The following is a 23,902-nucleotide window of genomic DNA, read 5'->3' as shown; positions in this document are numbered from 1 at the left end:
ATTCTGCAAGGAGGTGTCTATAAAGGTTAAAGAACAATAATTTGAAAAGATCACTGACCAAGAAATATCTGAATGCTAGTCATGTCTTAAACATGAGATCTAGAGGGGGAGTAAAACTGTGGCAGTAACAATGACCCACACCAAATCAGTTTCACCTGAGTAACATTAAAACAAATATATAGAACCCTCCTCCAGTTTTCTGAAAACAATTCCATTCCATCAAAAGCAAACACATAAAGGAATACAGTAACAGTATTAAAAATCATCACAGCAGCTTTTATGGTAAGTTATTGGGAAATGTGAGATTTCATCTGATGCATCCCAAAACAACCCCACTTCATCTGCATCTGTTCATCATACAAATGTATTCCTTCAAAATGAACCATGTTTCACCTCTTCTAATCTAGTGCAAACATGATTCAGCAGAAAATGAGTGAGGAAAGTTTTCTACTTTGTCAAAACATTTTCTCACTCAAAGACATTCTACCCCCATGAAGCCTAAATGTTTAAGGATTCAAAATAAAAGACTGAAAATAATTTCAACTGAGCATTGTTTTGATAACTCCAAAGCATCACATATAATTTTATTTTGAAGTAATTTTCTGTTTTAAAATTATCAAAACTCCCTTCATATTAAGGATATAATGAGATATAATTTTAGATATAATTGCACTTTTCTGGTAAGAGGATTTTTTTAACTTAAAAATAATTTACATATTTTCATTAAAAAATTTGGGGAAGGAAAAAAAAATAAAGGCAACCAGCACTGAATCCCAAACAAACCCAGTTTCACTGAACAGAGGCTATGGCAGGTGTCTCTCCCTTCCCTGAGATCAGGCTCAGTTAACAGAGACAGCTCTGCAAACACATTATGGTTATAACCCTTCTCTAAGTACCCACTTCAAACACCCACACAAACAGACAAACCAACCCATGAGGTTTCAATTTCCTTACCAAGGGGTTGCAGCACTTTTCGTTGATGTTAGGGATTTTTGTTTGTTTGCTGCTTGTTTGAGGGTTTGTGACACTTAAATTTCTTCTAGTGAAAGTACACCATAACAATTAAGAAGAAAACAGACCACTACTCAATGACAAGCAAGAAACTTCTTTCTCCTCTCCAAATCACATTTCAGAGGATTTTACACTTAACATCATGTCAAAGCAATTGCCTTCCTAATACACTGAAAACTCAAAAGGCCACGAGCTAAAGTTGCTCAGAAGTTCATGTATTCAAGAAAATGAACACATTCTTAAATCTGGTGTCACAGTGAAGACTAATCACCATAAAAAGCAGCATTGACACCCATGTGGTTACACAAAAGCAAGCTATTTAATTTTTTTTTAAAAAATCTTTGAAGGAATACAAATCAAGAGTGTCTCTTTGAAATAAACAGCAAATGACTAAAAACCATTGGGTAAAATAAAAATCCTTGTCCAACAGTCTAGCAAAGGCATAGGTTTTATTACTAACAGGAGAAAAAACCCATATACTTTTATTGATTACACATCTAGGTTTCATGTCTATTGTGTTACTTGCTACTATTTTAAGAAGCTAAAATGCAGAAAGGTATATAAGCTACTTATATCAACAGGGCAAAAATATCTGTCTATTTTTCAAGGAAGAAATATCTAAATAAGGGACTGATATAGACAAGTATGTATAAATGCTGGAAAAGACTTTATATCCAGAAAGGGATAGAGGGAGCAGCATATCTAACAGGAAGAGTCAGAGGAGAAAAAGTTGAAAATGTTAGTTGTACCTTAAAGAACCCTGCTTCTGGCCCACACCTGTCATAAACATTCCTGGCTTTACCTATAGCCATGATAATACCTTGCATGTTCGGGGTCAGCATGACCTGCCACAAGGGATTTAAGGTAAAATTTTTGAATGATTAATATCTTAATGACTAAATTCAATATGCTTTTAGCCTCATGCAAGATGAAAAAGCAACTTAATGCATGCATACATTGATATGGCACATTTCAGTACAGATCTGGTGAGCATATTCTGCAAATCAAATCATGGCATGTGTATGTATAGTTTTACTGTAGCAACATTAAAGGAATATTGGGGAGGAGCAGGAAAAGGAGCAGGAAAAGGAGCAGGAAAAGGAGCAGGAAAAGGAGCAGGAAAAGGAGCAGGAAAAGGAGCAGGAAAAGGAGCAGGAAAAGGAGCAGGAAAAGGAGCAGGAAAAGGAGCAGGAAAAGGAGCAGGAAAAGGAGCAGGAAAAGGAGCAGGAAAAGGAGCAGGAAAAGGAGCAGGAAAAGGAGCAGGAAAAGGAGCAGGAAAACTGTGTCAAAAATGTTACATGGACCAAACTTTCCAGGAAAGGATCATGCACAGTTCAGCATTAGTACCAAGCATAAACTGCATACTGAATGAGTGCTAGCCATGGCCATCTAAGGATTATCACAAAAAAAAAAAAAAAAAAAAAAAAAAAGAGTTCCAAGTAGGAAAAACAAAAATACATCCAATCACACTTCAGATATACTGCACGAAAACCACGGTAAACTATTAAAACCTGTATTTTATGCATATTTCAAGGTCAAATTAAGACTGACTGCTGCAAAGGCAATCAATTCCTGAAGAATCTGTAAACAATTTCTTAAACATCAAACCCAAAACAATTAACAAACACAAGACATCTCTCACTGCTATTGACATCAGTTACACACAATTTGATACAGCCAAGCTACTCAGAAAAGCCTTTCTCCTTTATCTGTAAGCAAAGGAAAACACTCCCTCTCTTCTCCCTGCCCAAGTTATTGCTGGCACAGCATAAAAACAAAAACATTTTAAAAAGGTGAATACACGCACAAAATGAACAGAGAAATAGGCAAGAAAGTTATCCTCTAGAAAGCAAATGGCAGTGGGACAAAAGTAAAAACAAACAAGCAAGCAGGTCCTTATGTGAGGTTAAATCCTCATTTCTTTCAAGCTGGAGACTACACGCCTGTAAAAAGCTTAACTCAGTGTGATGATGTCAATTAAACCATTTTATTCCCCATCCGTCCAGTTATAACTGATCACACTTCCAGGGCAGAATGACCTGAAATATCCATTTGCCTAGGGAAGCTAAAGCCCCCCGAGAATCCATGTTCAGACCCCTGAGAATACAGGCTGCACCAACCCTATTCCCAACCCAAACAAACACGGAGTAAGCAGCGACAAGGCAGGCTGGTTTAATGACCAGCAGTGTTGCTTTCTAGTGCTGAAACTGGGCAGCAAAAAACAATGTCAGAAAAACAACAGGGCCCCTCGATTAGTTCTCCAGTAGTAGCAGGTAAGTTACTCCTTGAGGCTGAATTATTTTTAAGAATTGCAAGGTTCAGCTCTACCATTCATGTCAGTTTCAGATTATTTCCACGGCTAATTTAATCCCCAAAGCCTGAAAAGCTTAACCTTGGCAAATAAGAGATCAGACTTGAACACGAGCTTTACTGGGCTGACAAGAAAGCACAAACATTAAGAACATCCCTTGGTGTCCTGTCACCTTTTAAATAATGCAGCAGCGTGCAGTCTATCACCAGCATTTTGAAGGCTACCTGGCCTAACACAAACACTCAACCTCCACAGCTGAAGAGACAAATGAACCTCCAGTGTAAATGATACCATGCAAAGCGTGCCCAATTAGAGTTTGTAGTGCTTTCCCTTCCACATTTCACGACCAACTATGACATTGTTAAAGATTAAAAAACACTAAGCACTTAGTTTTGCAGAAGACTGTTAGGTGTCACAGTGTGCAAACATGCCAATGAGTCTCATCAGGCAGCACAAGGAAGCACCGAGGAGGAGCGGTGCACACAACTGCAATCAGAGGTACCTCATCGTCATAACCCCCCTCCTCTGACTCAATCACAAAAGTCCCTACATCAGGGATCGCCACCTCTACCACTCGCTGGGTAGGAGCTGCTTGAGCTGGGGCATTATCAGAGCTCTGCAGAAGAAAACCATTATCAGTACGTGTTTGGGGAAAAAAAAAAAAAGAATCATCATCATCATCATCATCAGAAAATACAGCAAAATTATGGAGAGATGCAAACTGACAGGCTGATCTCCAGTACAATGATGTCCACTGCTGAAATTCTGAAAGGATTCAGAAACTGTATCTAATTAGAGAATATAAGTGATACTTATAATTTTTAAGCAGTACATTTTGAAATTAAGCCGTAATTACTAAAATTATTTCATTTGTTCTTTAGTCACTATTTCTATCTTTACAGGTTAGTATACCAGTATTACAACTCTGATATCCATTATAATTTTAAGTCCCTTGGCAAGAGATGAGTCTGTGAACCACCATTTTTTGTACATTTCACCCCAAAATTACCAAGCATATCCTAAAACATCAGAATAGTTTAGGAAAGGACTTCAAAGATCATCTAGTCCTAAAGATGTCACCCACTAGCTCAGGTTGCTCAGGGGACCCATCCAGTCTAGCCTTGAAGAGAGCCAGCTCAGATACTTCGTATCTGAAATACCGATGAAGTTACACTAAAGGATAGAAACAAAACTAAAAGCTAACATTTTCTGATGTTCTAGGAGAAAAAAAAAAACACAAAAAAATAATATAAACATCAAGATAGATGTTTTAAAGAATATTTAAAGGAGCATTCAATCGGTTTATTTTTTAGAAGAGTAATTAAACAGAAAATGAGAAAATAATCCTAGTCAGTAAAATTCTTGGTATGTTAAACTAAATTTTAAACAAGGGAGACTAATCTTGGCTCTTACAGTCTATCATTGAATAACTGGCAGTTTGCAACATTTGCACAACTTAAACCTTGACTCTATTCCAAACAATTGCAAAGTGCTATGCTACTTGTTCTGAAACTGTAACAATAGCCTCACCTTTTAAAAAAGATCCCAAAAACATACTCTGTATCTATTTACAGCCAACACTGTATAAATACAAAGGAAGGCTGTGCAATCACAGGGCAGAAAAAAAGGACAAAAGGCATAAAATGGACAAAATGAAATGTGGTGAATAACCTACAATCCTGTTACAAGTGCTGATGTCGGCTTTCCTTCTCTTAAAAATGGATAAACTAAAAGTGAAGTAATGCCTGCACTGAGAAGGGAACACAATTCTGCAAGTGAAATTTGAGAATACAGAGAAGAGCTTTTAAATTTTAACAGAGTACCTCCAGGTTAACTAAAAAATTTACATTTCAACAGCTGAAGTACATTTGTTTTAAATAATGTTTGCATGATTTTTTTTTTCCTTTTATCTCATTAAACAGACGGTGGTGTTCCCCAAACATAGTCTTGTGAAGTCCTAAGACTGACCACTGTGCCAAGTGCCATTATCCTGAGCTACAACACTTGATCCATGGGAAAAAAAAAATAAAAATCTAAGATTCTTTCACATCCCACTGGGACAGTGCCCACAAACCCTGGAAGGAGGACAGCCTTATGAAGGACGTTTTATCATGAATGTTGGTATCTTCATAGCCACCTTCTCAGCTGAAGTAGCACATATTAAACAGCCTCCCACTAAACTGTTCTGAGAACTCAAAAAGGCCAATATGCAGCAGCCTAAGGATTTAGTGGCAGAGCAACTTTTCATCCAGAGTTAGATGAATTTCCGTGTTAGCCTGGATTTCAGTTTAGCAGAGGATATGTGCTTCCCTGCCTTCCTGACACAACAGGAGGGGTGGAAAACACAGCAGGTCAACAGGGTGCCAAAAAGCTGTCACATAATTTTCAAAGATTGTAAGGTATCTGGGGCCAGACTGCTTCTGTTTAATAAGGATTCACATCTGATCTTAGGAAGCATTTTGCACTGATCTAAACTGCTCATATCCTTAGTGGTTACTGGGGATGCCTAAGGAAGCCACACTGTACATTTATGGATATAATTCCAAGACAGACGCATATATTGTTTTAATGGCACTTAGCTTTGTGGCAAACACATTTATCATTTATCTACATACTTCTAGGGAAGGAAAAAAATATTTGCTGAAAGAAAAAATGTCAACTATTAGTTTCATTAATAATGCATTAAATAGTTAATGTCCCATTCCTCTTAGTATACTTTGTACAAAGTGAAAACAGAAACACCCAATGCTGATTATTATAGACATTTTAAGTTAATATAGACATCCTATGAATCACAAAAAAATATTTTCATCAAGTTATGAATCTGCATTAAAGCTACAGAATGCTGTTAAAAAAAACCCCTTATTTCTGAAAGCTACATCAACCTCCACAGGTCTGTCAAAGGAACTCAATTATATTCTTATATTTCCCAGATAAAAACTTGAACGTCTAAAACAATATTTTTCAAGTCTTTTAAATGGATTGCCAATGTTGACTCATCAAAAATACACAGGACCATCTAGCATTTTTAAAAGATGTTGGGCACAAACAGCTGATTGTAATTTGAACAATATGCTGTACTCTTGACAAGCACTTTAATCTCATAGAGAACCCTGATCTTAGTATTATTTTTTCACTACAGCCATTACTGTTGTACACAGTTTCTGGGTGGACTTTAGTGTTGGATAGTCCCTGAAGAAAAAGCAATTTTCAGTTCAAAGTTTGCAGACTAACACCCTTTTATCAGTTTTTCTATCATTTTCACTTGCAAAATAAAAGCAAAAGATATATTTCAAGCTTCAAAATATCCTCACCGTATCCATTATAGCTTCTGGACCTCTATCTTCTTGTTCAGCTAAAGCTTTATTGATTGCTTGAACAGAATCTTCTTTTAAGTGCTTTGAAATATCAGCTCTTGATGGCTGCTCTAAATACTCTGGTTCTCCTGCTTGAACTTAGTGACAGAAATAAAATAATAATTTTGTGTGTTAATATAAGCATGAATTTTAAACAGATTAGTTTTATTTGGATCACTGTCTCAGAGATAAGGTAAGCACACAAAATGCAAGATGGCTCACACAATTCACAAACACAGCTTTACACCAGTCTGTGTCTCATGTCATTTTAAACACTTCCCTACAAATGCACCCCTGATTCTACATTAGGAACAATAGACCTGTCCTGTCTATAGACCCATTAAGGCTCTTGAGTGAGGGGTGTTCATCAATCATCAGGGATGACTGAGAACCAAGGTGAGATTCTAGCTGGAGTTCCTGTGGGATACAGGAACTACATATGGAATGACCTCCAGCCATCTGAGAGCAAGATTTATTTTTACTTTGTAAAATAATAAACATACTATATTTTTCTGCCTTAAGGGAGATCTCAGTCTCCTCCACTTGAGAACAATAAATTGATTAATATAAACAGTGTCTCATATTCCTTACATGATGAAACCAAATTCTGACAGACTAAAAATTCGTTTTGTACTTTCCACTATTAACAAAAGAAATAGCATGAATCTCAAAGTGTTTGTGAACTCATAAAAAAAGATGAAGCAATTGTCGGTAGAGTTTGCAAAACAAACAATGCCATTAAATCACTGCACTTCTTACACTCATTTTGCAGTCGCACAGAGTTATGAGACATGTATGCTTAATCTTTAGGACTCAAATACAGCAATGAGAACATCTGGACAGAAAATTCATCATGTCATCTCTCACATAACATACACAGCCTACTGCAATGGAGCAAGAAAGTGGATGCTACCAGAAACCTGGCAGCTCTGGTTTATAATCAGATTGCCAGTGGTCCTTGTTAGCTGGGTTCCTACAAGCCTCCCAGCTGCTGGTCAGAATCTTTTCCACAATTTTAACACCCTCATTTCCACAATTTTAACACCCTCATTTCCACATAGCAATTTCTTATGCAGGACCTAGGATAATTAAATCTATTGAATGCACTGCACCAAATATATTATTCTGCTCTTCAAATCTAAATGCCATTCTAATTTAAAATGTGAAAGTAGGTCTCACAATAAATCATCCTGAATAGAAGAAATACATCATTTACAGACTAACAAATCCTTGAAACAGACTGGTGAGACCTATCTTAAAAACCCTCAGTTTCTATGGGGGGGAGGGGGGGGAAGCTCAGGACAACAGAGAGGGAAAAGGTAGAAGAAAAACTGAATAATTAATAATTTTCTTTAAATAAAAATGAAATGCAAAAACCCACCCCAACAGGGTAAACTTCAAGTATAGTTAACTTGGCCAAGTAAATAGCTGTAATTCAAGATTACAGAAATTAACTTTTTCTTCTTTTGTTACATTGTAAAATGATATATACATGCCCCAATGATTTTTGGTCCTACTCCCTTTCCAAACAGGTAGAAGCAGCTAACCTGGAGCAGGTGAGGGTGCTGGTGCCCTGGGTATCTGAGATAACAATTTCTCCTGCTGTGCTTTCTGAGCAAGTTCTGCATCCCACTCTTCAAGTTCTTTTTCAAAACGTTTATTGTCTTCCTTGACATAATCCCTTAGATCAGAAGGCAGCGTGTCCATTCCAACAAGAATCTGCCCCGTTTCTTTGTTAAACTCCTCTGTGGTAATATGAAATATAAGTTTCAGAAAAAGAAAAAATAGGACAAAAGAAACAGAAAGTATATTAAACAGATATCCTCAAGTGAAATACAAGTGCACTCTGTAACACCCAACCTCCTAAACTATATTAGTTTTAACTGGTTTTACTATCTGTTGAGCACTCTATGTAAACATTCAGAGAATACTCACAAAATCCTCACCATTGCTTGACTGTATTACTGCCAGAGAGAGCTGGACACAACTAAACTTCTCAAGAGAAAAGGGGAAGGAGAGTGGGAGAGTGGACATACAGGAATTCAGAAAGCCAGCTAATAAGAACACCAGCTAGAAAGAACACCAGCTAAACTGAATAATCTTCCTTTTGCTTTGAGAATGACCTCTGCAGGGGTATCCCATTTCCCAAGGGATCCACCAGCTGTAATTTCCCTGCAGTGAGCAGGCCTCAGATTTAACTGGAATGGCACAGGCAGCCTACAGGGCCCAAATACCCTATGGCTGTAAGGGTTACCAACGTGGCAACCTAGGAATGTCAAGGGTAGTATTAGCTCTCATTTAAAAGCTGAGCAAATAAGCACTTGAGTCTTCTACCCTATGGAAAAAAATTAGGAACCTGAATATTTTCCATGACCTGCTACTGAATCTCTGGACACTTTTCACAGACACTTGTCTATCCACCATTATCAAAAAAACTTTGTGCTAAGGGCTCTCGGTCCTCTCTTTAAACACTTCCATACAAAGCCTTATAGGTACACACTCCTACATGACCCGAAAAGAATTTCCCAATCCATGTATTACTTAGGTTTGATGTGTGGTTGGTAGGGCTAAATTATTCACATTTAAATTCACTGCGTAAGATTTCAAGTTTCCATGCTCCAGTAGAGTGCATCAGGGCTCTGAAGTTTAAGGGGGAAAAAAGCAGCTAAATGAGGATTTTATGGTCAGAAGGCTCATTTCTCTATTTCCATATATCTTCTAATCTTGACGTAAGCCCTCCAAAATTCTGCAATTCCTTCTCTAAAATATTTACAAATTAGCAATCCATTTTTTACTTATTAATGCTGAAACACTGGAGTTATTTTTATTGATCGATAAATTGCAAATGTTTAGCAAAAATAAAGCAATTGTTCCACCCACAAAAACAATCGAACAGGACCAGGAATCTAACTTCAATAACTATTAAAAACATTTCAAAAATCTGGAAAATCATCCGAAAGAAGTTTGCTTTATCAATGTATTCAGCTATTCTATATCATGCAGAATCTTGTTGATAACATTACCTTGTATCAAGTACTGCTCCTTGTCATTGATATACATTAAACAATATGCACTGGCATTCCTGTAACCACCAAAAGAGTCCCGTTCCAACTCTTCCCAGGTTGACTTTGTCACAGAAATATCATTATATTTCATCCATCTGTTCTGGTGGTGGTCATAAATATATGCCCAGTAGTGTCCTGCATTTGCTTGACCCTCATGAACTAGGACAGCATGCAACCTATAAGGTACCTTAAAAAAACAAAACAGAACATAAAACAAATGTGAAGCCCCCCATGACAGCATTTAGTTCTTATTGTATGCCAGCAATAATTGCTACATAAAATAAAAATAACTGAAATAAAGTTAATCAGGATCAAAACACAACTCAGAGGAGAAACAAATAAAACTTGCAATCCACTAAGCATAAGGACTTGGAACCATGTTACCGACCATTGCTAGTTACAGGAGATCATAAAAATATTAGTGTATGACAAATGTCTACTCTCCTATCTTTACTGCCACACATCCTGTTTTCTTAATTCCTTAATATTCCTACGTTCATTGTATAAACCAAAAAACCCTCAAATAAGTCAGCCTTGACTGTCTACGATTTGCTTCAGTTCCAACCTGGCAAACCTGTCAGAAAGTCTGGAAAAACACATGCAAATTCAAAGTAATAAACTCAGCATTTTCTGTGTGACAGCAAAAGAATTTCTTTAAATTAATATCAGCTTCAGTTACCCCAAAATACAATTCCTATATTAGAATAGGAATACAACTGTTTCCCAGTATTTTAACTGCATCAGGAAAAGCTAAATAAAGCATGGAAGACCTGGAAAGGTTCTCTCCTCCTCCTGAGGCAAAGGACAATAGCACGCTCTAAGATAAGTGTAAAATTAATTCCAGGCTACATCTGTAAACCAACAAGTAAGAAAAATGGGAAATTTAGTTTCTACCTAAGTAATTGGGAAGCTGAAGGAGAAAGAGAAGCAGAATTAATGAGTTCTTCCTTACTTGCAAGTCTTTTGAAAACATCTTAGTGATTGACTCATTTTAACCTGCTGGAATAGCACATGCAACATAAAGAGGAAAGCTGAGTTTCCTTGCTATGTGCCTCAATGACAACAGCTCAGCTGGGATGAAAAAACCCCAAACCAGCTTGTGCTGATGTCACAATCTGGACTGAAGATGAACAATCTCTTTAACTCAAGGTGTACTCAGTATTTTCCCCAAATAATGTTTGAATACTGCAACAACTCTAAATACACACATAACTGTAACTGGAAAAACTCCCTGAAGTTATTTTTAACCTGATCATTCTCTTCCAGGCTATATGCAAGTGCTGGAGATTTTGCAACTCCCCTTGAACTGTAAAGCAGAGTGACTGCACAGCAGCTGGAATCAAACAGTCTATCATTCCAGAGACCAAAATGCACTCTAAATCTCCCAAACACAAGAAGTATAAACAGAAGAAATCCTGCCAAGTCCTTAAATCTGAATGCTCTGGGCTTTTTAACATCTGTTATTAAACCAGTGTGAAAGCCTCCTTAAAATGACTGAAAGCCTATGTATAGGCACAAAAATGTATGTAGATCCTGATTTTAAAAAAAGTTGTCTCTTTAGCATTTGTAAAAAAAAAAAAAAAAAAAATTCTTACCCTAAAATCAGGAACTAAATATCCCCATTGAATTTAAATAATTTTACTTAAAACTATGCTAACTGGGTCAGCTTGAGGGTCCCCATCCTTTTCTGCAAGTCAGAAGAAGCAGCTGTCAGTCATCCACACTGAGCTTTCAGGAAGGTTCCCCACAGAGGTCTGTGACCAAGGGACAGGTGAGTTCAGTGCCAAAAGGCATCTCTTGTGATATGCCCTTATATCAACAGTAATTAATAGCACAAGGCAACACAAACATAAGTGGCATTAAACTTCCTAGTTTACACTTACTACTCATGAAACAGAAATGGAGCTTCACCAACCCAAACACATGCAGCTACAGAACAGCTATGTCAAAGCTGCTATATCCAGGATGAACTCCCACAAAAAAAAAGTTGTGTCTCTTTCCCAATAGCAAGTTCACAGAAGGAAGGAAATGAATAAGCAGCTGACAAAATATTCATTCAGGTGAATGAAACAAAGATTTTGGGAATGCATTTCATATGACAATTTCACAAAGGTTTTATAGAGTATTATATCTCCCTAGAATCCAAAAGGACAAAAGGAGAAGACAAAGAGCTTCTCAAATAGTTTATAAATACACTAGCAAGCATCCTACAAATAATTATGCATTTATCTTAAAAACAAGTCTAGTTTTATGTGCCTAGAACTTGACTTCAAGACTGCAATCCTGCCACTGCATTGTGCAGAGGGGACTGTGAAACTGCTCCCAGGAAATGGGGCAATAACCAGCTATCAAATCACCTTGATACAGAGGTAGGCAGGGAAAAGTAGACAGCTCTGTGTACCTGCACCCTTCCTATTGTGCCAGAACAGCCACAGGGACAAAACAGTTGAGCTGCAGAAGGGCAGCTTCCCTTCCAGCCTGTGATTTCAGATGGGTTCAGCACCTACTTTGTGCTTTACTAAGTAATGTCTTTTTCCTTTTGTAATGACATCTGACTAGCATCCTTCCCATCCAGAGGTATTTCCTCATGTAACACCTACGCCAACACAGGTAGACTATTCAGATGCAAGTTAACAAATTAATTAACTTTACTGTTAGGTGGCATGTAGCCTGTGGCCTTTTTGTTATAACACAAGTATTAAGGAAAAAAGTGCCTGCTTAAAGAAAGTCATCTAGGTAGATCTGCCTGAAATCCTTAACATCAGAGTTCAGCTGCCAGTAACTATTAGAAGCCATGTACAAAATGAAAACATACCTCAAGGAAAACTGTAAGCTGAACAGTTCTTACTTGGAATGAAAATAGTTCTTTTTACTAACAAAAAGTAACAGAGGAAGTAATCCTTAACCTTAAAACCTGTCAGAGTGAAAGAACATGAGTATGTGAACTTAACAACTTAAGCACAACTCCACAGTAAAAAATTCTAAAACCACTGTTCAGATTACACAGAATGAGAATTTGCTAGAAGACAGCTTAGACTAATAATCAAAGTTGTGACTGATATAAAATCTAGACAAAGTCTAAAAAAACCAAAAAATCCAACAAAACCAAAAACCAAGCCAATAGCAATAACTACAAATCAAAATCAGGAGCCTTGAATTTCCATGTATTAGCATGGAAGTTGCAATACACAGTGGCACGAAGATGCAATAGCACTTTCCTGTGTCTAATGCTTCACCACCTTAAAGCCATAAGGCTACTGAGCAACAAGGGCAAACCAAGGCAAGAAAATTTTGTTGTGCAAATCTGCATTCAGGTAAAAAGTGGGGATCGGAGAGAAAACATATTTGGGTTTTTCATCACAGTTTCCTGAATTTAAGCATGTCACCTATAAAATACTGCAACACTGTCTTTCATCTGACTGTGCACAACTAAAGGGCTTACAAAACCCATTATAACTTTCCAATTAAATTTCTGAAAACTCTACATAATTGTTGTATACTTGCTCTGTTCTCAAGCATCTAAGAACTTTTTAAAAGTGCTAAAAATGATCTATTTTCAATTAGCTAATGCCAAATGTGTACTTACTTGGACCATTGTTTTGTCAGAGTACATCAATTCAATTGTCCGATGTATTCTAGATATACTTTCTTGTAAATCTGAAAGACAAAGAGAAGAAAGAACCTCTCTTCCACAATGCTGTATAATTGCACATGGCTACATCTTTATCTCATGAAAAGTCAAATGGGTGCATTCCACATGTGGTACATCTATCTACACGCCAAAAGCTAAACCTTCTTGGATGAAAGATTTCCCCCACTTGCACAAATCCTTTCCTACAGCAAATGCATTCCCCAGTGTGTGGCATTACCTCTTGTGTCATTCTCTACTTCAGTCCTCCAGCGATGCAAACAGCCCTCCAGGACAGAGAGCTCCTCCTCTGTGATGTGCCTCGGGGCAGGATGCATGGGCAGGTCAGGGGGAATCCGTGATTGTGTGAATGGTTTATGTATTACTGATCTTTGTACAGGAGATGTGCTTGGGACATCTGATGATGAAGGCCCTTGCTGCTCTATTGTGCTGCATTAAATTTAAAACATGAAATATAAAGACTTAATCATCACATAGACAGACTAAAAGTTACACCATAAAAATAAACTTTTCACCTAAAAAGATAACAACTTCCTAAAGGGCAATCTAGAACAGGTAACTATAATATGAACATGGAATTAGCATGTAAATTCTGAAAGCTTTGTGGTGTGTTACATATTAGCACAACAACAACGTTTGCTTTATTTGAAACACTACTGAACAATTTCAAATCATGTCATACACGTAAACAACCATGGTTTGAAACACTGAAAGCCAAATGGCAGAAAGAGAAACCACAGCAGTTTATCTTATGGCCAATGACCATAAAATCCAATAAGCACAAATTTTCAGTTTAATAACTTCTTTCCATGTGTCTTATTCCTAGCAGACATACTTTTTCTAATGTCCTACCTACAGCTTATGTTAGCTGAACAGTAATAATGAAGGGACCTCTGATATTTATGCCTCACTGCAAGTGTGCTACCAACCGATCTAAATTTGTTCCAAACCACTCTAACTCAAACTGCAACAGCCATCTTAAGAGAAATCTGCAAGAGCAGCAGAGTAATAAAAATTAAGACTTGTTACAGATTTTTCTCTTCCCATCAACAAGATCACCTCTATATAATTACACTCCATAAGAGGAATCGGAATACCTTTCTTGCATGCCACTGAATTTTTACTTTGTGTACAGCATCATGATACAGCCTGAGGAACTTGGATTCTTCAGGAGTCTAGAAAGTTCTGAGAACACTGAGAGCTGAAAATGTCACTCCATATTATATGCTGTGGTATTTCTACAGATGGACAAAAAAGTCACAGTACATTTCTACAGAACAAACTTCCTATACTGGACTTTGAGCAGTTTATTACTTTTGATATTGCATTTCATGCAAGCAATTGCAACTTTTAAAAGTTTGCCTTCTCTTATCAATCATCATGATTTCTGCTGGCATTTTATTAGTAAAGCATGGGAAATCTTTTAAAAGCCTTTTCAGATTCATGTAGTTCTCAGAATAACAGATTTAACAACCTTGACTGACCCAGAAGACAGAACCCTACTGTCCAAATAAAACATACAAAGCTACGTTATAAACTGTTACTGTCCACTCATCCAAAGCTATACTCTACTACCATAGAATTAGTTAGGCTGCAGAAAACTTTAAGCCAAGATGATGAAGTCCAACCTTTAACCCAGCACTGCCAAGTCCACCACTAAACCATGTCCCCCAGTGCCACATCTAAACATATTTTAAATACCTCCAAGGATGACTCCACCATTGCCTTGGGAAGCCTGTTCCAACATGTGAAAACCCCTTCCGTGAAAAAATATTTCTTAGTATCCCATCTAAACTTCCTCTAGTGCAACTTGAGGCCCTTTCTTTGCATCCTGTCACTTGTCACCTGGGAGAATAGGTTGGCTCCCACCTGGCTGCACCCTCCTGTCAGGGAGCTGTAGAGATGATCAGGTCTCCCTTGAGCCTCCTTTTCTCCAGGTTGAGTCCCTCCAGCTCCCTCAGATGCTCATCAGACCTGTTCTTCAGACCCTTCCGCAGCTCCATTGCCCTTCTCTGGACATGTTCCAGCCCCTCAATGTTTTCCTTGCAGTGAGGACCTCAAAACTGAAAACAGGATTTGAGGTGTGTCCTCAGCAGCTCCCAGCACAGGGAACAGTCACTGTCCTGTCAGCTGCCACACCATTGCTGGTACAGCCAGGTACCACTGACCTTCTTGGCCACTGGGCACAGCTGGCTCATGTTCAGCCACTGCTGACCAGCACCCCCAGGTCCTTTTCCGCTGGCACCATTTGCAAACTGACTGAGTGTACACTCAAGCCTCTAAACTTCATTACTAGCTTAAATAGGGAGAAAAACAACATTATTGGATATTTATCTCTCTGGTACTTTATCTACTCTGCATTTAAGAAGTCAAATTATTTAGGTTCCTGACAAATTTGGTAAGATATGCAAACTGCACGGCAGAAAAGGAGCTTAACTCCCAGGCAAAAAGAAACAGATAAATTGCACACCAGAAACCTTCATGCTATGCAGCACATACACACTGCCCAATTCAGATTCTTAAACAATACACATGGGAATCAATGACCTCACCAGAACCTTCTGTCTATTTAGAATTGTAGATGGAATTGGGCAGTGCTTGAAAATGGTAATCTCCTTGTGAAGACATTTTTGTAAGTGCGTGAGACAGACCCAGGTCATTAACATTTTTGTTTATTTAAGCCTGCTGTGCTGAAAGAAAAGAGCAGAAACTGTACACTCCCCCACTTTAGGAGATGCCCAGTTTTATTTGTCTGGTGAACAAAGCAGCTGAACATGCTCCCTGTCTCCCAGAGGCTGTTTTGCTGTGGCCTCTGTCCCGGGGAGCAGGAGGCAGCCCTTACCTGGGAGGGATCTGTGGTGGCAGTGTGCTGCTGGCGGGGGCACTGGCACCCAGGTCATCCACAGGGGACGTGCACACCGGCTTGCTGGAGGCAAACTCCAGGGCATACTGCAGGACATCTACCAAGGGGAATCGTTTAGGACCAGAACCATAGCTTAAATATCTGTTAACCACAAAACGTATTAATGCCATGACTCACAGATACCACAAAAAAAAAAAAAAAAAAAAAAAAAAAAGAAAAAAAAATTGTATTTTTCTCTGATTGACTGCAGTTCGTTAAAGCAATTCTTAGCATGTTTCATGAATCAGAATTACACTTATACACAGCTTCCAAAGAAAGGGTTAAAGAGATACAGAAAGGAAATCTCAGATAAATAATTATACACAAAGTATAATTGCAAATAGTTATTCTATGTAGCCCACAATACTATTTGCATTTACAGTTATCTGTAGTACCGTTCTAATCTCTGCTGTAAAACTGTGAGGTACTCTTTGAGTCTCTTGATTTCATCTCGCTTAATTCTTGTTATTTCTCTGTTTTTGTGCATATACCTGTAAAACATGAAATTTAGAATACAGTGTCAGCCCATATTGCCCCAAAAATGAAACTGAGGTCTGTCTCCATCAGCCATACAGCTTAGTACTAATAAAAACTCACACCCTCTAGAACCTACAATATACTCAGCACTAAAACAGAACTGAAAAGACAATGAGTCTTCCCTTCCACAACTTTCAGAAGATGCTTCTTCCCCAGTGTCAAAAGCTCTGTTGATACCACGGATGACAGACATGTATTGGAAAGCCACTATTAGAGACTCTAAATTAAGTAGTTTAAGTGGCAACAACATAGCAATACTCATTATTTAGGTTCACAAATAACATTCAGCAGCTAACTGAAAGCCTAATATTTCTAATATTTTTTTTATTCCTAATATTTCTGCTCTACAGAGAAACTGCATGCACTCACACTGAGAATTGAGTGCATGTTTGAAGAGTATCTGGAACACCACAAAATATCCCACTTGTCACCCTGTTCCCCAAATGGACCCATAAACAGCGTGATTTTTCAGAGTACTTTGCCTGTGTACACAAGTACCTAGCAATAAATGAAAGTGGGAGCAGGTTTTTGACACAAAGCAGCAGTATGTCTTAAATTGTGATCTATGTGTATTTTCTGAAACAGATGAAACCCATGAAAACCAACTTGTATAAACAGAACGTAAATTTACTATGATTCAAGTGAGCATGTGACACATCATCAACTTTAACAAAGTTAAAAGATTTATTTTATGTTTACACTAGGATTTTATTGATATTATTATACCATACCTGTCTAGATACAAAATTGGAGGAAATTCTAATTTGTTGTGTATCTTCTCTGGTCTCCCCAAAGCCTGATTAAACTCAAATCTTGATAGCTCAAAAGTTAAGACAGGAGGAAGCTCTGTGAACCAGTGCTGGATGGAGAAAAAGAAATCCCCACAATTAATGCCTTCCAATAGCAGAAATTCAGTAATAATGATAAAATACCTGCAGACTGACACAGCTGTGAGAGAAACTGGTTTTAGAGGGTGGGTCAGAGTAAGTTTCCCAATGCTACCACCTTCTCCCTTCAGTGTAAACACAGATTATTTATTGCCCATGCTGCATAAGAGCTCTGCTATCTGTGTTCCAGCAGAGGAGGCAGAAATACTTGTTCCATCACATTTATGTTGCTCATACAAAAATCAGCTCATGGCTGAGCCTACCTGCCTTGACAACTGATCTGTTCCCTTAACTCCTCAATGATACTGCAAGTGTTTAGCCTAGGGCTATTAGCAAGTGCTCTTCCTGCTATAGTTCTCTCAGACTCAACTTCCTGATCCTTTAGTTCACCTGATATCATTCAAAGCTTCTAATGACCCCCCCTGAAACAGGATCAACAAGTGTTTGACATTTCTGCCATACTAACAGCTTAAAGATGCTACTCATGTCTCTAATCACTGCTATCATCATCTTATCCCATTTGTCTTTGACTACTCAGCAGAGGTCTACCATTCTCCCAATTTCGTTTTTTTTTTTTTTTTAACCTACATTGTTTCTCAACTACAATACAAATCCAGCTCCAGTTCCAGCATTGAAGATTTTTTCTTTCCTCTCCATTCTAAAATATAACAACCACAGTCTACCCATGTATAAGTTTTGGGTGCCTAACCATCACCTGAAGTTTCTATGATTGCTGCAGACACCATTGACATGTATTTGTCATCAGTGCCATAGCCCAGATGTGGCATTTGACTCAGGGCTCACTCCAAGTTCTGCTATCCAGCCAAATGTCTTGAATAGTCTTTTCATACAGTACCTGGCAAACAGCCTTTTCTTCCTGTGCTCATGGCTAAAATTCTCTTGAAAAAAAGGACTGAAGTTGCTCAGGACAGAGATTGTCTCCTTTTTCTCTTCCTACATTAGCTCACTTGCTGACACCCTGCTCAATAACTGAGGGTTTCAGGTATCATGGTAACAATACTACTACTACTAATCATGCTAAATACCCCATTAGAGTCAATGGTGAGAATAGAGAAAAAAACCAGAACGTTACTTTGAGGATCTTTCAACACATATGAGTACCTCATCATTGTTCTCTTTAAGCTTTGATATCAGTCAGCTCAGAGAAAAGTTACTTGAAGCCTCTGTTCAGTTGAGACAGACTATATTAAAGCTACAAGAAATGGAGAGTTCTTTAGTACTTCCAAACCTTCCAATGCAGTGTAAGATCTTTCAGGCATTACATTTAACCATAGCTACTAAAAGAAACAATATTCCTACGGATTATATCAGGGAAACATAACCAATTTACTTGGCCCTGGTAATAACGAAGCAAATTTTTTTTCTAGAACAGGACTTATCACATTACTTTTCTTGGTTTTCCACCACTGTCAATCTGTCACATGACTATTTCACTTCTATTGTCACATGCTAAGAAGCCAGGCTGACAATTTCACAGAAATCAAAGAGTAGCAGTATAGACCTATACATCACTATCCTGCTGTTTCCCAGTATTACAAGTTAAAAAAAACCTCAAAACCAAAACACAAAAACTCACAACACCCAAGTCTGACATTTCTAATCAAGCATTTATAACAGAACTTACACTGAATGCATGAATACATACAGGTTATAACTGCAAGACAACCTTTAGTTCATAAGATGAACAATTGTGCTCTTGTAGTAGGTACATACAAGGTCTCACCTTGCATGAAGAAACTAAACTTGGGATTGTACCAAGAAATCTATGAGATTCTGTTTTCCTCAGATTATATTCCAGGAACTATGTTCATTGTAAAATAGACTACATTAAACAATTGCTGTAAAACGCAGAATTGGCACCAGAACTTCAGACTGGAGGATGAACTTAGTGTGTGTCACTGGGCTTCACAATTAAACCCCATGTGTACTTTGATATGATTAAAGGAAACAAAATTTCATTACTGCAAAAGATTGACATCAAGGAAGAAATCACACTTGAACTTTTTATGTGAGTAGGAAAAAACCTCCTAAGATTTCTCATCTTAAAATAACTGTGATGAAACATGAACAGCTGTGTGAAGAGAAAGTAGCTCAGCCTTTACAGGAAATGGGGATTCCCATCTATACAGCAGGTGCCATGAACCATAAAAACCAGACATGAAACACAAAGAAAAATAAAGGGCACTACAACAACATCCCAAGAGAAGTCCACAAAAACACTTAACTCACCTCCTGACCAGACTTTGCAGAGTTTTCTGAATGGAGAGATTCAATTTCCCCTTCAATCATTGCAGCTTCTAGGCACTCATGCAGATCTTTAAAGCCATTAACCTGTAGTGGATACTGGCCAAACATTTCTGTGTTTTCAAACTTTTTACCTTCACATGAAAAATTAAGCAGTTAATGTTTTAGAACAAACATTTACCTTGAAAAAATACTCTGTTAATGCTAGGTCAATTGACCTACTCTACTGAACAATACCCACATTTTCTTATTGAACAATTTAATTATATGCCCAAAGACAATTTATTCAAAAATGTTGCTCAAGCAATATAGAAAATGAATGTATTTTACTCTTTAGACCATTTCTTATATTGTTTTAGCATCTTTTGGTAACAAGGAAAACTCAAAATTACTTGGCACCACAGATATATGGGAAGTTTTACACATATAAATCAAAGTCCTTCCCTGCAAATAGGAGCTTCATAATACAAATGTATATTGCATCAGCAAAGTCAGTGGAATTGCTGGTTTGAAAGAGCCCTTTGTATAAGTACATTTTACAAAACAAAAAAAAAGACACAACAGCGAACATTCACTTCTGTACTACAAAAAAAGATTATAATTCGGTAACACTGTATAAAGATGTCAGTGCAAACATGGGGAGAAATATGGGATACAAGTGATTTCAACCTATAATTTCAATTTATTTCAAACTAAAAGTCAGTAACAAGTCTTGTATCTCCTAGTTTCTTTTAATTTGTTTGATTTTTACATATCCCCTCTGTTAAAACGAGAACATAAGGGATGAAATATAAATATAAATAAAGGAGCAAGAATGCTAGCTACTAGCAAGGCATCTTCAGAATGGTTCTGAAGTCTGACAACAACTTAGAAACATGTTCAAGGTCATGGAATAACATGGAAGCCACTTTAAAGACTATACCTGTTTCATTCAAATGCAAAAGTCATTCACTTGGATGGGAGGCAGAATCGCCAACATTAAAATTACTCAAACATACTTTCATAGGAAATAGAGAATAGTACAATTCTGCAGATCTACTAATTACATACAGATAAAATAAAGGGAAGCTTGTTGTACCTTCTTAGCGTTCTCTCCAACACTGCCCTTGAGCAGGTTTCCACTGACTTGTTTTCCAACAAACTGAACTTTTAGGAGGGTGAGTTTTCCATGTGAGAAATTGTGCAGAAGGAAATGCAATAACTGAAGTTTTAAATTGGATTTAATGAATCAGAGGGGGCATGAGAGAACAGCTCAGTGAAATACAGTATCCTGCCTTCTGTACACCATCAGTAAGTGCTAACAGTACCCCGATAATTTCTTCCCAGCATTTTCCCTCAGCACCTCACCTCAACTTCTGGTGCACTGAGAATATACACTCAGCTCCTGAAAGTTATGGAAACAGTCTTTGTGGATCCATGCAGCTCACTGCATTGCTCCTCAGCCTCATACCTGACCAACCATTTGTTACGGACAAATGTATATATGGTATATATGTGTATTTTCCACATCTGCTTCTGCAGAAGCAGATAAAACCCTAAAACTGCATCAGACACCTTGGCCAAGCACAGAACAGACATGACCAGAGGAGTCCAATTAAATTCTGGTGCATACCTTCAAGTACACCTACTGCGAGAAATCGTCCATAAAACAACTCCACCATTGGGTTCTTTGGTTTCTCTCCATCCCTAAGAGAAACAGGACCTGTGTTACTGCAAACCAATCCAAGTCAAAGCTACAACCTTTCACTTATAAAACTATGAACAGACTATTCTGAATTCATTATAGAAAAGATGCCCATTTTAGAGTTAATTTATTTTTGCACTTTCCTCTAATGACAATTGACAATAACAAGGATTCAGATATTTGCAGGGGAAATTATATTCTAAAAACTAATTTTCAGAAGTGCTACATTCTAAGACAATCTCTGCAAACCAGATTCAATAAAGAGTGGTTAAACTGTACAAAACCCTTGTAAAAACTGTTTCTTGAAAAATTATAGAAAAAAAGCATGTATTCAAAAGATTTTCCAAAGTATTTACAATGAGTATTTACTTCTGAAATGAGATAGAGGAGAGAGGTTTTGAAGTACTTTAACTACAGGACTGAAAGGCAAAATTGCATTAAAATAAAAAAAGCCTAATCGATTATCTACAAAATATCTTTATATACTCGGGACTTAATGGAGCTAAATTCCTAACATGAAATAAGAAGGTGAAAAAAGACAACTCGTAGAAAAAAACCCAGAAGTATTGCCATGTATAAAAAAGAACATGCTTGAACTAAAACAAGCTACAGAGTCAAATTTTTTTCAGCCATAGAGAGAAATGGCTTTTTGGTCATTTGGTTTACTTTTCTTTCATCCAAATGTTCAACATGCAGAACTAGAAAAACAATCTTACCTCTCTTCTTCAGCTTTAATTTGGAAGGCATCTTCTAGCCAATCTAATAATTTGTGTGTAAATTCACTAACATCTTGCTGTTAAAAAATAAAGTAATCAGGTCACATATGTAACAGAACACAACAAAGTGTCACCTTACAAGAACAGTTTAGCAGAGTTCCCTTCCCCCTCCACCAGTGTTCCAAAATCACACCATGTCTAAGACTGTGTGATGATGGATTTTTTTTATTTTATGAGTGGCTCTGGTGTTCCTCAGCAGTGACACTGTTCTGTGATCCTTGTTACTTGGGCTCAGCTTTCACACCATGCTAGTCTCCAAAGGCATCTCATGAATCCCATTGTTCAAACCCTTTGGTATCTAGCAAGCAGTGACTAATGTTACTTTCATCAAGTGCTAAATACAGGGTGCTGTTGTAATTAAACACCTCTGCCTCATAACCTCATGGGGGAAAACAAAGTATCTGAAGAAACAGAATGTTTCTCAAAAAAAATCCCAGAATATGCACATTGAGATTTGGGAAATAATCCTGACTATGAATATTTAGATCCTCCAAACCAGTATCTAAACAAGCAGTATAATGAGATTGTACATTAACAGTACGGCCTTGGATGTACTGTTAGATCAGAACAGTAGTTCTCTTTCAAAAACCCCCAGAGTTAGAAGCTAAATTAAATCCTAAAAGCAAGAATTTTGAACTATTAGTTCATTTCCAAAATAATAGGAAGAAAGAGTATTGAATAAAGTAGTCGTGTTGTCCGGATTTTTTTTTTAATCTTTCCAATAAATGTAACCAAAAATCACATAGTATTATGGGAAAAGGTCAAAGCCTGTGATAATTAGAAGTTGCTTTCTGTGAACATTTTGAAATTCTGTTGTCCATAAGTATTTCCTATTATAATATGACCATATATAAACACGCATAAACTTGACTGAAAATATACGGAATTTACCTGTTGGGAATCATTTGATTTAAAAGCATCTTTAAGGATTTCAACTGCCCTTGATGGATCAACATATTTTCTCTTTGAACCAACTAGAAGTGCAAACAGGTACCTCAATTCACGCATGAAAGGCAGATTCCTATGTTCCTGTATGTGAAGAATAAAAATATTTAACAAAGTGATAACAGAAATCTACTGAAGCATTACGCAATAAACTGAGTAATGTCATAATAATATATAGGGTTACTTGTAGTACTACCAAGGTGATGCTGCATGCCTTTTACTTGTCAGTGTCACAAAGTAATGCAGTTTACTGGGAAGAAAATTCCCTTTCAGAAACTAAAAACTCCCTGAAATCATATCTAGATGATACTGTTTGTCTTGAAGTGGACTTAAACTGACAACTGAACAGGGAGACTTGCATTTAGGCAAAAAAGTTTCTCTCAAGACTTACAAAGCATTAAGTAATACACTGCAACAATATGCATTATTTTATTGTAACTAGTATTCTTCTATACCTCTAATGAGCCTACACACTATTTGGCACCTTTTTAAAGCTCTGTTTTTGCTGAAGACT

General features: G+C 37.3%; 1 protein-coding gene across 4 annotated transcripts in view; it reads right to left on the bottom strand.

The window, feature by feature from the left end:
- USP25 (ubiquitin specific peptidase 25) overlaps nucleotides 1-23,466 on the bottom strand; it is a 33,880-nt gene extending 10,414 nt beyond the window's left edge. Inside the window, exons 1-14 of one of the 4 annotated variants that reach the window (XM_062511592.1) lie at nucleotides 23,335-23,466; nucleotides 22,384-22,460; nucleotides 21,596-21,669; nucleotides 19,969-20,117; nucleotides 17,563-17,690; nucleotides 16,690-16,785; nucleotides 16,235-16,396; nucleotides 13,613-13,821; nucleotides 13,330-13,400; nucleotides 9,702-9,930; nucleotides 8,226-8,423; nucleotides 6,637-6,776; nucleotides 3,825-3,938; nucleotides 1,761-1,856 (exon numbers count right to left, since the gene is read on the bottom strand). In XM_062511592.1, coding sequence (XP_062367576.1) covers nucleotides 1,761-1,856; nucleotides 3,825-3,938; nucleotides 6,637-6,776; nucleotides 8,226-8,423; nucleotides 9,702-9,930; nucleotides 13,330-13,400; nucleotides 13,613-13,821; nucleotides 16,235-16,396; nucleotides 16,690-16,785; nucleotides 17,563-17,690; nucleotides 19,969-20,117; nucleotides 21,596-21,669; nucleotides 22,384-22,460; nucleotides 23,335-23,451 — 1,860 coding nt within the window. In that variant the 5' untranslated portion in view covers nucleotides 23,452-23,466. The remainder of the gene's footprint in view (nucleotides 1-1,760; nucleotides 1,857-3,824; nucleotides 3,939-6,636; nucleotides 6,777-8,225; nucleotides 8,424-9,701; nucleotides 9,931-13,329; nucleotides 13,401-13,612; nucleotides 13,822-16,234; nucleotides 16,397-16,689; nucleotides 16,786-17,562; nucleotides 17,691-19,968; nucleotides 20,118-21,595; nucleotides 21,670-22,383; nucleotides 22,461-23,334) is intronic. The other 3 variants (XM_062511611.1, XM_062511600.1, XM_062511619.1) reach the window with 3 other exon arrangements.
- Between the last annotated feature and the right edge of the window lie 436 nt (nucleotides 23,467-23,902).

This window comes from Cinclus cinclus, chromosome 2 (assembly GCF_963662255.1).
Source record: "Cinclus cinclus chromosome 2, bCinCin1.1, whole genome shotgun sequence".
Lineage (NCBI taxonomy): Eukaryota > Metazoa > Chordata > Aves > Passeriformes > Cinclidae > Cinclus > Cinclus cinclus.
The sequence above is the reverse complement of the archived record's forward strand: the minus strand, read 5'-3'. Positions and strand labels throughout refer to the sequence as shown.